This window comes from Neofelis nebulosa, chromosome 8 (genome assembly GCF_028018385.1).
Source record: "Neofelis nebulosa isolate mNeoNeb1 chromosome 8, mNeoNeb1.pri, whole genome shotgun sequence".
NCBI lineage: Eukaryota > Metazoa > Chordata > Mammalia > Carnivora > Felidae > Neofelis > Neofelis nebulosa.
In genome coordinates this window covers 48985043-48998151 of record NC_080789.1, presented here as the reverse complement: position 1 = coordinate 48998151, position 13109 = coordinate 48985043, and the positions used below count along the sequence as shown (strand labels likewise).

At 41.7% G+C, this 13109-nt stretch overlaps 1 protein-coding gene and 2 long non-coding RNA genes across 5 annotated transcripts in view; 1 reads left to right on the top strand and 2 right to left on the bottom strand.

The window, feature by feature from the left end:
• MDM1 (Mdm1 nuclear protein) overlaps positions 1-332 on the bottom strand; it is a 33916-nt gene extending 33584 nt beyond the window's left edge. For 2 of the 3 annotated variants that reach the window (XM_058742080.1, XM_058742081.1), the window contains exon 1: positions 159-316. In XM_058742080.1, the coding sequence (XP_058598063.1) occupies positions 159-176 (18 nt within the window). In that variant the 5' untranslated portion in view covers positions 177-316. Of the gene's footprint in view, positions 1-158 lie in introns of all 3 variants that reach the window. The other variant, XM_058742082.1, reaches the window with a different exon arrangement.
• An 82-nt stretch (positions 333-414) lies between these two features.
• LOC131519237 (uncharacterized) overlaps positions 415-13109 on the top strand; it is a 154266-nt gene continuing 141571 nt past the window's right edge. The window contains exons 1-2 of the long non-coding RNA XR_009265542.1: positions 415-664; positions 4518-4570. This is a non-coding gene — a long non-coding RNA (uncharacterized LOC131519237). The remainder of the gene's footprint in view (positions 665-4517; positions 4571-13109) is intronic.
• Positions 1313-5405, bottom strand: LOC131519238 (uncharacterized). Its single transcript, XR_009265544.1, has 3 exons — positions 5038-5405; positions 4711-4920; positions 1313-1601 (listed from the first exon to the last, which is right to left on the bottom strand). It is a non-coding gene; the product is annotated as an uncharacterized LOC131519238 (long non-coding RNA).

Genomic DNA, 13109 nt, shown 5'->3' with positions numbered 1-13109 from the left:
AGGATCTTGGCAAGCAGGCTCGGGAGCTGACAGGCATTGCGGGGCCCAGGAGCGCCGCGCAGAAAGCCAGCGCGGCCCCCGCGCCGGCACCCGCCCCGCCGCGACTCCCCCCCCTCCTCCCCCCCAGCAGACTTCGGATCTGGAGACCACGGCCTCACCTTGAAGCGCACCGGCATGTCGCTCGGCGCTAGGGCCCCCGCCACTCCGACAGTTAACGGGACAAAAAGCCCCGAGGGGGCGGGGCGACAACAGTCGGTTCCCTAGCAAAATCCTCAGCCTGGCGTCCCCGACTACGCGCCGGCGCACTCCGCGCTTCTCTCCTTGAGCCCCTACGCTCTGCCTTTCTCCGCCCATTCTGAGGTTTAAGAACCAATAGAGACCCCGAGAACTTCTTGCCGTCATTAAGATTCGACCAATCAGTGCCCGAATGGGGGACGCCCGCCTCCCGTGACAAATCCCGACGACTAACAGAAATGGCGGGCGGAAGACTGGCCAATGAGGGTCCCGGAACCGGGTGGGTGGGGCCCCGCGGGAGCTTCGTCCTGGGGAGAGCTCAGCGGCTGCTGGTATTGAGGGTCGTGTGTGGCTGTGGGTCTACCTGCCGGTGGGATTCGTATGTTACCGGCCTCGCTGGGCCGGTTTCGTGACGTCAGAAAACATGAAGGTGTGTTCTTAATTCCAAGTCTGTGACGAAACCGAAATGTTTTCTTTTTCTGAAATGAGAATGTTCAGGTCTGTTCTCCTGAATATCAGGTCCTACAACTGACAGCCATGTTACATCACTTACTGTCGCATCAAAAGGGATAGGCTAAAAAGAAGTATTGCTTAGGCAGGCCAAAAAAAATTATTTACTCTTGAAAGATAAACTGCTTACTTTCAGTGATGTTTTTGCCTCCCACTACCCCGCCCCCGCAAAAAAAAAAAAGGTATATATAGCTCTTAATATTAGAAAACATTAATGATGCTTGTGAGTCTCAGCTTCTAAAGCTTCAGCGTTGTCTCTCCTCTCATTCATTTAAAAAAATAAAATTGCATCTGATTTCAATAGACTTGCCATCATCATCAGTAAGTATTTTTTGAGATTCTCCCATTGACAGAACACTGTGCTGGGAAAGAAATAAATTGTCCTGACAGTTCTCTAACATACTTGCATAGAATGAACATATATTTATTCAATAATGTATAATGTATCATTGTGCTAAATTTTCAAATGGCAGGTATGATGATAAGGGCTACAGGAGTTGGAGGAGGGAGTTGTCCTTAAGGGCAGAGATGATTAGAAGAAGCCTCAGGAAGAAATATTCGGACTCACCCTTGGAGATTAGAAGGACTGAATTAAAGAGGAAAACGGGACGATCACAGGGCTAATGTCTGAATGGAATACTGCCCAGCTTCTTCCAGGAACAATGAAAATAGTGCCTTTACTTTTGTCATTTGTTGACTAAAGAAAAGTATACCCTCTTTTAAACTTTCAAATATTAATAGCAATCCTTGATGCTCTAAGCATCAAGACATGTCTTCCTGAATCCTAATTGATGTCTCTGTTCTTCTTCATCATCACTGAGATACTTAAAAATTCATTTGAAAGAGCCACCTGATACCTGAAACAAAGAGAATATTAAATTAGCCCCTATGTGGCCATGCATCCAGGGGGCCCTTGATAAATGTTAATTGGTGATGACAGCATCTCTGTCGTGTAAATTGAGAATGGCACCAACAAGACACAGCGGAACATAAACTGAAGGTCCTCTTGAGGAAAACAGTCCAGATTGCACAGAGTAGGAAAAACACAGCTCTGGTTGTATATACAGCTTTGTTAGGACAGAAGGCTGAGGCGAAGTCAATAAAAGCAGGCATGTAGAATGTAGCCTGTCTGCTAAACAAGGACCATGGTAACTGCAGTAGGGCTCTGCTGAGAAGGGAATAAAGGACAAGAGCGGCAGATGGGAAAAATAACGGAGTCACAACCGGGGTTGGCTGAGAGGTGCTAAAGGGACTCCAGGAAGAAGAGTACTTTGCTATTCTTAAATGAAAGCCTCCTCAAGTTTATGACGCAAAGACATAGACATGCAAAAAGGGACAACCTTAGTATATGAGCCTATAGCTTGTGTTTTGCCAGCTTTTCCACTCTCTACTACTGCAAGAAGCAGACCCAGCACCTACAAAGTTCCACCCAAGTGTTTGGGGGAGTCCCGGGAGGTGTCTCACATGTGCTTACAGCTACTACATACAGTACGCAGGGCAACACTGCCTCTCATTTCAGTAGCCACACATCTGCATGTGTCACTCTTGCTGCTGGCCACCACAGCCACAAGTGCTGAGTACTGAGCCTCCACTGGGTACGGCATGAAGCGTCCTCCGACTGCCCAGTCCTGCTGGTGATCTGTGACAAGGCACCTCCCTCTCCTTTTTGTGTTACCCTCTATTAAGTGAGTGTCAAAGTGTCCTGGAGGGTTTTTCCATTTGTATTTCAGCCTTCCCTCTCTCCAAAGGGAATTCCATGGAGTCTGGGCCAGAAAGTAGTCCTCAAGTGATAGGTTTCATTCTGTGTCATTCTATGACATTCTATTCTAGATGAGCTTCTCCCTTCCACAGCCAAGCCTCTCTTCCTAGGACGAGGGTGTCATACCTGGCTCCCTCTTCCCTTTGTTGATGTCTCTGTTTCTCATGCAAATAGATTTCTCTTAATTATCTGTGGGAGATTAAATTGGTACCACCTCTAATGAAGGACAATTTTGCAGTCCTTTGACCCAGCAATTCTACTTTTATAACTTTATCTTACAAATATACTTGCCCATATGTGAAAATTATCTGTTGAAGGTTGTTTACTGTATTGGAAACAACTTAAATGTCCATCTGCAGGGGACTAGTTAGATGTATTGTGTTTCCTCCAGGGCCCAGAGCAAGAACAGGCTATGCAGCAGGCCCAGATGACAGTGCAGGCCGCTCTGCTCCCTAGGGCTTCCACCCCAGCAGGTCCAGGTGGGTCGGACCCGCTTGTGGTGTCAAGTGTTATATCCATCAGGGTCTGGCTGGGAAAACTGAAACTACCAGAGCCATTTCCAAAAAGAAAGCTTAATATAAACTATTGGTTAATGCATTACTAGAGAACTTTGAAAAGCTAAAAGGAGAAACAGGATAGTAATTTCAGAAAGCAGCTCACACCCCTGAGGTTGGAAGAGCAAAGGGAAATGTTGATGTTACTGAAACACAGAGGTTTGCCCTAGAGGCCTCAGGGAGTTGGTGAGACCTCTGCCCAGCTGGTACTGGTGCCTCTTAGGGAACAAAGTGAAGCTGCCCCTGGGAATGACAGAAAGGGAGGGAAGGAAGAGAGAGAGCAAGAGAAAGAAAGAAAGAAAGAAAAGAAAAGAAAAGAAAAAAGAAAAGAAAAAGTTAGAGACTGAACCAACTACTACCATGGAGAAAACAGTCATCATTAAGGTGCTGCTGAGAGCAAAAAGCGAGTGAAAGCAGGCATTCTGGTCTCTAGTGTCCTCTCTTAGCAGACCTAGAGGGAGTTAGTCAGCAGGATCCAAAGGACCTGCACAGCCCAAAAGGTAAGATTGAAAGTGAAAGACAGTAACTCAGTAACTTCTACCTATCCAACCCTTTAAAAGAAAGAAGCATTTTTTTTAATGAGCTAACATGGAAGGAGTTCAAAAAAAAGGCAAGTTACAGGTGTGTATAGTATACCATCAGTTGGCATAAGAGAAAGACAAAAGAAAGAAGAAAAATGATGTTATCATTCACAGACACTTTTTCCCTCACTCATAAGTCCAACTCCATTATAGCAGCTATGAAGATGAAGAACATTTCATACAGCTTATAAATATATGGAGACTCTAAGGTATTGATAGCTACTACAACTATTCTCTTCGCATGAAATAACGCCTTTGACTCTTTCTAGATTTACTTTGATTTACATATATTGCAATAGGTCTGTTTTCTCTTTTAGAGACAAAAATATATCAAAATCCTTTAAAAACAACTTTTATTTGCACTTGAAATATAAATATACTACCCATTAAATTAAAAACAAGAAGTCAATCACTCCACAAACCTAACAATCTCCTATCATTTTCAAAGCAGCAATTGAAACATTGGAGAATTTGTATTTGTATTCAAATTTGTATTTGTGTTGAATCTATATATGCCTCTAACCACATTTTTATTTTACAAACAAAAATATACTGCATATAAGCAAAATACTATCAAAGGGTTGAAGAAAGAAGATACAAAGAAGAGAAAGATACAGCCCGTTTCAAATCTGATTACAGTTGAATGAAGGAACAGACATACACACAAAGAACACAGGAAATGATAGAAAGAAGGATTCAAGAAAGGGGCTAAATGTGAGCACTCTGGTATTCTGAAGATGCTTTTAAATCTAGTGCCAGAAAGTTTGATCCAAGCCTGCAGACTAAAGAGCAGACAGGATAAGAGAGCTGCTTTTAAGTTCCATCCTGGGAAACACCTGATCGAGAGAACCTTTCACTTTCTCTTTTGTTCTGCCCTAGGTAGCTGAATCCAGGCCAGAACTAACATTTGCTCAAGATTGGGTCTCAAAAAGGTAAGTTACTTGCTCTCTGTTATCTTATTTTCCCTGGCTGCTTTAGAAATCAGAGTAAAGCTGTTTTAGAAACCACCCTACAATCAACACAGTGATGCATCAGCCTTATGTCTGCGTATATGTGATTTTTTCTGAAATACCTTGCAGGGTAACTGAAATTCCAGTTTCCAGGCTTAGTAATGCTCTTGAGCTCTGTAACTTCCTCTTGGGTCATATACGTGGGCTTTCCTTGGTAAATCTTGATCTCAGCGTCTGCCAAAAAGCAATCAGTCAGACAGCCGCTTTCTTTGGCGTTTTTCCATAAGTTTTAACTGCTTTTTCCTCACATGAATGAATTTCTGATTACACGACTGAAAAGAAAAATGACAAAATTAAATCAATGGATTCTGTTTCAGAAGCAAAATTGCTGATACTTCACATTAGTTTCAGTAAGAATCAAATAAACAGGGTGTGTGATTAAGACTTACCGATGAGCCAAGTGCAATTTATCCTCCAGACTTTTCGCTGTGGGATGCCTTTGTTGACAAAGAAGTGTCTGGCTTTTGAATCAATGGGGCACCTTTTGGAGGGACTCCAGGTTCTCTTGACAACATGAACTTTTTTTCCTTTTTTTTTTTTTTTTTTTTTTTTTTTGGTGAGCCTGAGGGACTTCTAGCCATACAAGGCCATGACTGAATAAAGAAAGTAATTCTTAGTAAGGCATAAGTCACTGCAAGCCTCACATACCATAATAACATGTTGTGCCTCCACTGAACAAGACACAGAGAACAAAATTTGAAGGCACATAATTCTTTTCATTTTAACGCCTTCACTGTTGATGATTTTGTTATCAAAAAATTGCCTTCCCTTTTCGTCAGTGATTATTGTCCTAAGTCACCATCGCTAGGAAAGTATCCACAAGGACACAGATTTTTCTGGAATCACTAACTCTGTAGATTTGGAAGCATTAATTCTCTGACCACTTAAAACCAGGTGTCATGTCTTAAGGTCAGACCAGAGGACACTATCCACTGTCTTCCTGAGAACCTTCTAAATCTCTACCCTACTCCAAAATAAATTTTGAAATATTCTTTTATCATGTAGTATATAGGCACCTTAATAACTTCAGGTCAAGACCAAATGCCTGCCATTATTCCTACTGAAATCACTGTTCTATTAGTAACGCTATATCAAATACCAATAAGGGACTAAGAATTTTTCAGAACATAAATCAGTTTTCCTTTCCTTAGTGACTTAATAATTGTTGATTCCCTTAAAACATTCATTTGGGTTTTGCTGGAGCAATGAGTTCATAAAATCTTAGTATATGTGGTTCATTCTCTCAGCTTCCAGTAATTGAATTAATAATGTTTGACAGTATAGTGATACGCCAATTGTAAAATACTGCACAATGAATTTAAAGAAATTGTTTCAATATCACGGAGCACAACTTACAGAATAAGTTTTAGGAATCCTTTTCATTTGAGTTAATCATAGCTGTGGCAGATACTGAGGCTGACACTCCAAATCCATTCCAGCCTCCTTCTCATGCACTGCAGAAGCTGGAAAGCTAAAGTCCCTTTGACACTAGACCCCTTTGCAGCTGATGGTCAGGTGTAACTTACATTTTGCTGATGAGAAGCACTTGCATAAATTGAATTAGATGGGAGAAAGAAAGACAAAGCATAAGCAACTGTTGTGGTTATGGCGGTAGCAGCAGCAAGTTATGGCGGTAGCAGCAATAGCATGGTTATGAAAAGGTAGCTCTATCAGCAGCTTCCTGGTCACCACAGCAGTGACAGATTTCTGGAGCCAGGGCTTAGAGAGGTGGCTTATTATTAACTTAGCATTGAATTTCCTGGTTCTACAACTTCCTGACATTAGTGAGTCTATTCTGTCTCTTTTAGATTACTCTTCTGCATTCCCAAGGATTCTGTAAGCCACTTTGTGTCAGTCATCTATTGCCCCAATAATACTGTATAACAAACACCCCCAAAAGGAGTGGCTTAAAACAATAACCATTTAGTATTGCTCATGACTCTATGGGTCAGTTGGCCAGTTCTAGTAGCCTAGGTTGAGCTTGGCTGACCTCACTGAGCTTGCTCAGTGGTTATTTGGTGGGTAAACTAGAAGCTGGCTGGTCTCCAATGACCTCAAGTAGGAAAACTCATCATTGCTCCCTCACCTTCCAGCAGGCCAGCCTGGATTATTCTCATGGGATAGGAGGGTACCAAGAGGGAGAGCAAAGTGTGCAAGGCCTCTTGAGGATTAGGTTTAGAACCAGCACACCATCACTTATCACTTCTACCACATTCCATTGGCCAAATCAAGCCAAACAGCCAACCCAGAGTTATGACTAGGGAAACAGGGGTGGCTCAGTCGGTTAAGCATCTGACTCTTGGTCTTGGCTCAGGTCGTGATCTCACAGTTTGTGAGTTCAAGTCCCACATCGGGCTTCGCACTGACAGTGCAAGGTTGGGATTCTCTCTCTCCTTCTCTCTCTGCCTCTCCTCTGCTCCTCCTCTCTCTGTTTCTCTCTCAAAATACATAAACTTAAAAAAAAAAAAAAAGAGTAGGGAAACAGAGTCAACCCTTGATGGGAGGAGTCACAAAGTCACATTATAGAGGAGGAATGAAAATTTAGGTCTATTTTTTCAGTAAATCTGCCTCAACACTGAATACCCTGAAAATACCCTCTCTGCTTTAAATAGCTGGATTAGTTATGTTCTCTGCAGTTTAACTCTGACCAATACAATGGTAGGTTATATATTTGCATTTATCTCTATTCCCTCTTAAAACACTATAAAATGACAGTAAATGGATAAACCAGGTATAAATTGGTGAGGTCAAAGAGAATGGCAGAGGAGACAACTGCAAAATAGAGATGTGGACAAATATTGGTGACATGGAAACAGAGTCTTACAGGCTGGGCTCTGTGAGAAAGAGATGGACCCTGAGATGAAGTTGAAGGTGTTGAATGTTTATTACTGAAGGCCCTTGGGATCAACATCTGTGGAAGGGAGGGCAAGGGCGCAGGACTGGGTAGAAGTCAGGTTTAAAGCAGGCCTGACAACCTCAACTAACCCCATGGGGAGTCCAGAACTAAAAGAGCCTGTGAGACATGCCCTGTGCTGGACTATATAATGGGCTTCCCTAGAAAGAGCATGACCTTGGGTAAGGCAGCTCCCTCCAGTGGAGGTCACAGTATAGCACACAGACAGGAGGCAACTATCCTTCCCTAAAGTGGAACATGGACAAGTGTATCACCATAAGCATGTTCCTACTAAGCAATCAATGTTCCTAACAAACAACACGTATTTGAAGCCATAGGCAAAAATATCTCTGTTCCTATTGGGAGCCAGTCTCAATGCAGCTGTTAGAGTTTTAGTCCCCAAATCTTCAAGAGTGAAGGAGGGTCCCTGTCAGCACTGGTACCCTTAGTTCTGGTTCAGAACTCCCAGAGACAAAACACTGGGCCTGAATCTCACTGTACCCTTTCCCTTCCCTAGGCTGTCTCCTCTATCTTACCATGTTGTGGTTCACTTTGCACCTGCATTAGGGCATCCACAGCCTTGTGCTTCCAGAGAATCTGGTGGTGTTGGTGCCATGCTAATGGTTAGGAAAGCCAGATACAGGGGCCAGCAGGACATTCTGCTTGTGAATTTCCCAGGCAAAGGAAGGGTGGGAGTTGGGGCTGGAGAGGAGCACAGGAATCCTGACCTTAGAGGGGAGCGAGGGGAAAAGGAACTGGACCTGAGGAATTGGCCTAGAACTTGCCTTTTTACCTCAAGGTGTATAAAACCCACATTAAAAAATATTGTCACCCATAACCAGTAAAGAAACTGAATTATCAAAAATCTCCCAAAAAACAAGAGTCCAGGGGCAGTTGGCCTTCCAGGGGAATTCTACCAAACATTTAAGGAAGAGTTAACACCTATTCTCTTGAAGCTATTCCAAAAATTAGAAATAGAAGGAAAACTTCCAAACTCTTTCTATGAAGCCAGCATTACCTTGATTCCAAAACCAGACAGAGACCCCCACTAAAAAGAACTATAGACCGGGGCGCCTGGGTGGCGCAGTCGGTTAAGCGTCCGACTTCAGCCAGGTCACGATCTCGCGGTCCGTGAGTTCGAGCCCCGCGTCAGGCTCTGGGCTGATGGCTCAGAGCCTGGAGCCTGTTTCCGATTCTGTGTCTCCCTCTCTCTCTGCCCCTCCCCCGTTCATGCTCTGTCTCTCTCTGTCCCAAAAAATAAAAAAAAAAATTTAAAAAAAAAAAAAAAAAAAAGAACTATAGACCAATTTCCCTGATGAACATGGATGCAAAAATCCTCAGCAAGAGATTACCCAACTGGATCCAACAATACATTAAAAAAAATATTCACCACAACCAAGTGGGATTTATACCTGGAATACAGGGCTGGTTCAATATCCTCAAAACAATAAATGTGATTCATCACGTCAATAACAGAAAGGACACGAACCATATGATCCTCTCAATACATGCAGAGAAAGCATTTGACAAAATACAGCATCCTTTCTTGATAAAAACCCTCAAGAAAATAGGGATAGAAGGATCATACCTCGAGATCATAAAAGCCATATATGAAAGACCCAATGCTAATATCATCCTCAATGGGGAAAACTGAGAGCTTTCCCCCTAAGGTCAGGAACAAGACAGGGATGTCCACTCTCACCACTGTTATTTAACGTAGTATTGGAAGTCTTAGCCTCAGCGATCAGACAACACAAAGAAATAAAAGGCATCCAAATTGGCCAGGAGGAGGTCAAACTTTCACTCTCTGCAGATGACATGATACTCTATATGGAAAACCCAAAAGATTCCACCAAAAAACTGCTAGAACTGATTCATGAATTCAGCAAAGTTGCAGGATATAAAATCAATGCACAGAAATCAGTTGCATTCCTATACAACAACAATGAAGCAACAGAAAGAGGAATCAAGGGATCGATCCTACTTACAATTGCACCAAAAAACATAAAATACCTAGGAATAAATCTAACCAAAGAGGTGAAAAATCTATACACTGAAAACTATAGAAAGCTTATGAAAGAAATTGAAGAAGACACACAAAAATGGAAAAAGATTCCATGCTCCTGGATAGGAAGAACAAATATTGTTAAAATGTCCATACTACCCAAAGCAATCTACATATTCAATGCAATCCCTATCAAAATAACACCATCATTCTTCACAGAGATAGAACAAATAATCCTAAAATTTGTAAGGAACCAGAAAAGACCCCAAATAGCCAAAGCAATCTTGAAAAAGAAAACCAAAGCAGGAGGCATCACAATCCCAGACTTCGAGCTGTATTACAAAGCTGTAATGATCAAGACAGTATGGTACTGGCACAAAAACAGACACTCAGATCAATGGAACAGAATAGAGAACCCAGAAATGGACCCACCAATGTGTGGCCAACTAATCTTTGACAAAGCAGGAAAGAATATCCAATGGAATAAAGACAGTCTCTTCAGCAAGTGGTGCTGGGAAAACTGGACAGCGACCTGCAGAAGAATGAACCTGGACCACTTTCTTACACCATACACAAAAATAAACTCAAAATGGATAAAAGGCCTCAATGTAAGACAGGAAGCCATCAAAATCCTCGAGGAGAAAGCAGGCAAAAAAACCTCTTTGATCTTGGCTGCAGCAACTTCTTACTCAACACATGTCCAGAGGCAAGGGAAACAACAGCAAAAATGAACTACTGGGACCTCATCAAAATAAAAAGTTAATGCACAGCAAAGGAAACAATCAGCAAAACTAAAAGGCAACTGACAGAATTGGAGAAGATATTTGCAAATGATATATCAGATAAAGGGTTAGTATCCAAAATCTGTAAAGAACTTATTAAACTCGACACCAAAAAACAAATAATCCAGTGAAGAAATGGGCAAGAGACATGAATAGACACTTCTCCAAAGAAGACATCCAGATGGCCAACTGACACATGAAAAGATGCTTGACATCACTCATCATCAGGGAGATACAAATCAAAACCACAATGAGATACCACCTTACACCTGTCAGAATGGTTAACATTAACAACTCAGGCAACAACAGACATTGGTGAGGATGCGGAGAAAGAGGATCTCCTTTGCACTGCTGGTGGGACTGCAAACTGGTACAGCCTCTCTGGAAAACAGTATGGAGGTTTCTGAAAAAATGAAAAATAGAACTACCCTATGATCCAGCAATTTCATTATTATATATTATTGCACAATTAATTATATATTAAAAATATATAAGTAAATATATATTATAAATTATACATATAATATGTATACATATATAATGGAGTATTACTCGGCAATCAAAAAGAATGAAATCTTGCCGTTTGCAACCACGTGGATGGAAATAGAGGGTATTATGCTAAGTGAAATTAGTCATAGAAAGACAAGTATCATATGACTTCACTCATATGAGGACTTTAAGACACAGAATAGGTGAACATAAGGGAAGGGAAGCAAAAAGAATGTAAAAACAGGGAGGGGGACAAAACATAAGAGACTCTTAAATATGGAGAACAAACATAAGGTTACTGGAGGAGTTTTAGGAGGGGGATGGGCTAAATGGGTAAGGGGCATTAAGGAATCTACTCCTGAAATCATTGTTGCAGTATATGCTAACTAATTTGGATGTAAATTTAAAAAAATAAATTAAATTAAAAAGTAATATGTGAAAAAAAGTATTGTCAACACTAGTGAACCAAGAAAAGAAAAAAATATTGACTCCCTAAAATTGATTCCATTTACAGTCATTTATAAACTGGCTGCTACCATTTATGCCTGATTACCATACGGCACAATAGCAAGTGTACATGTCATGAAGTGTGTGTTCAGTAAATTGATTGGAAAGCTAAACTTTCCACTATATGGACAGCTGTTAGGGTTTGTTACTTCTTCTTGGTGATCCCATAACACTGGAGGGCACATGAGCCAGAGGGCAACTCCATTCTCTTGTGATGAGAGAAAACTCTGGAACAAATCCATGTTTCAAGTCAATGTAACATAAGCTGCTTTGTTATTTGAATCATGATGTTCTCTTGAACATGGGCTTTTATTGTTAAGAAAACAAGTGTCCATTTCCAATATATGCTTCAGCTTAGCCCAGTGCAGTGAAATATGTGCAAATGCTTCGTGAATTGAGAAACATTACAGAAATGTTAGTAGTTCCTGGTATTAGATGTTAAGAATGATCTCCTTTTGTACCGTTTTTTGGTTTTTTTTTTGTTTTTTTTTTAATTTTTTTTTTTAACGTTTATTTATTTTTGAGACAGAGAGAGACAGAGCATGAACGAGGGAGGGTCAGAGAGAGAGGGAGACACAGAATCTGAAACAGGCTCCAGGCTCTGAGCAGTCAGCACACAGCCTGACGCAGGGCTCAAACTCACGGACAGTGAGATCGTGACCTGAGCCGAAGTCGGACGCTTAACCGACTGAGCCACCCAGGCGCCCCCTTTTGTACCATTTTGTACCACTCTTCATCTTTGTTTTTCCTAAACAGTGGAACTCACGCAGCCTAACATTACTAACTAGTCTCTTATTATGAACAATACCTTTTCTTGTTACTTATTTTTTACTATTACTTATTACTATTGTTATTGTCTAATATTTGTTTAGTGCTTGTTACATGTCCTAAGCCTATATATGTTGTGCCAGAATGGTTTAATCAGGAAAACAGGGCCACTGTAAATGGTACAGGAATAAGGGGCTTCATATAGAAATGACAGCTTACAGGGGGGGTGCTTGGGTGGTTTAGTCAGTTAAGCATCCGACTTCAGCTCAGGTCATGATCTCCTGGTTCATGGGTTCAAGCCCTGCTTTGGGCTCTGTGCTGATAGCTCAGAGCCTGGAGCCTCCTTCAGATTCTGTGTCTTCCTCTCTCGGCCCTTCCACCACTCACACTCTGTCTCTCTTTCAAAAATAAGATAAACATTTTTTAAAAATTTTTAAAGAAATGACAGCTTACATAAATATGAGAAGGCCTGGAGGGTTTAAGGTCTAGAAGGTGGCAGCCAGAGCAGTGGAGAGTCACTGATGTGTGAGTCTAGAGCACTAGAGTGTGGATGGAGAGACTCAGCTCCTGGGGTATGTCCAAAATTCCTGCCATAGCTACGGAGTGAGGGCTCACAGAGAGGGCTGTGAGGCCTTGATGAGCTGTAGCAACTATTATTCCAGAAACATTGGTCTCCCTTCACTTTTGCCCTCCAAGTCTTGCGTAAGTCACAAACTCAAAGTCTCTTTCACAAACTCCAACCTGGAACCACGTAAGAAAGGAGATTCTGGGAAAGGTTGTTCCCAACCTTAGATAGGAGTAATGCTGATGGTGTCAAGTTACCATCAGGCAGTGCAGCACACAGACAACTCTAATATCTAGGAAACAAGTGTTACTGTTAACATTTTTTTTGGCAGTTAAAATGCTGAGATGTCCAATAACTTGCCTGAGGTCACATGTTAATAGGTGGCAGAGCTAAAACTCAAACCCAAGTCTGTCTGATTCTCTTGATCATACTTTTAACAACTGTTGTTTAAT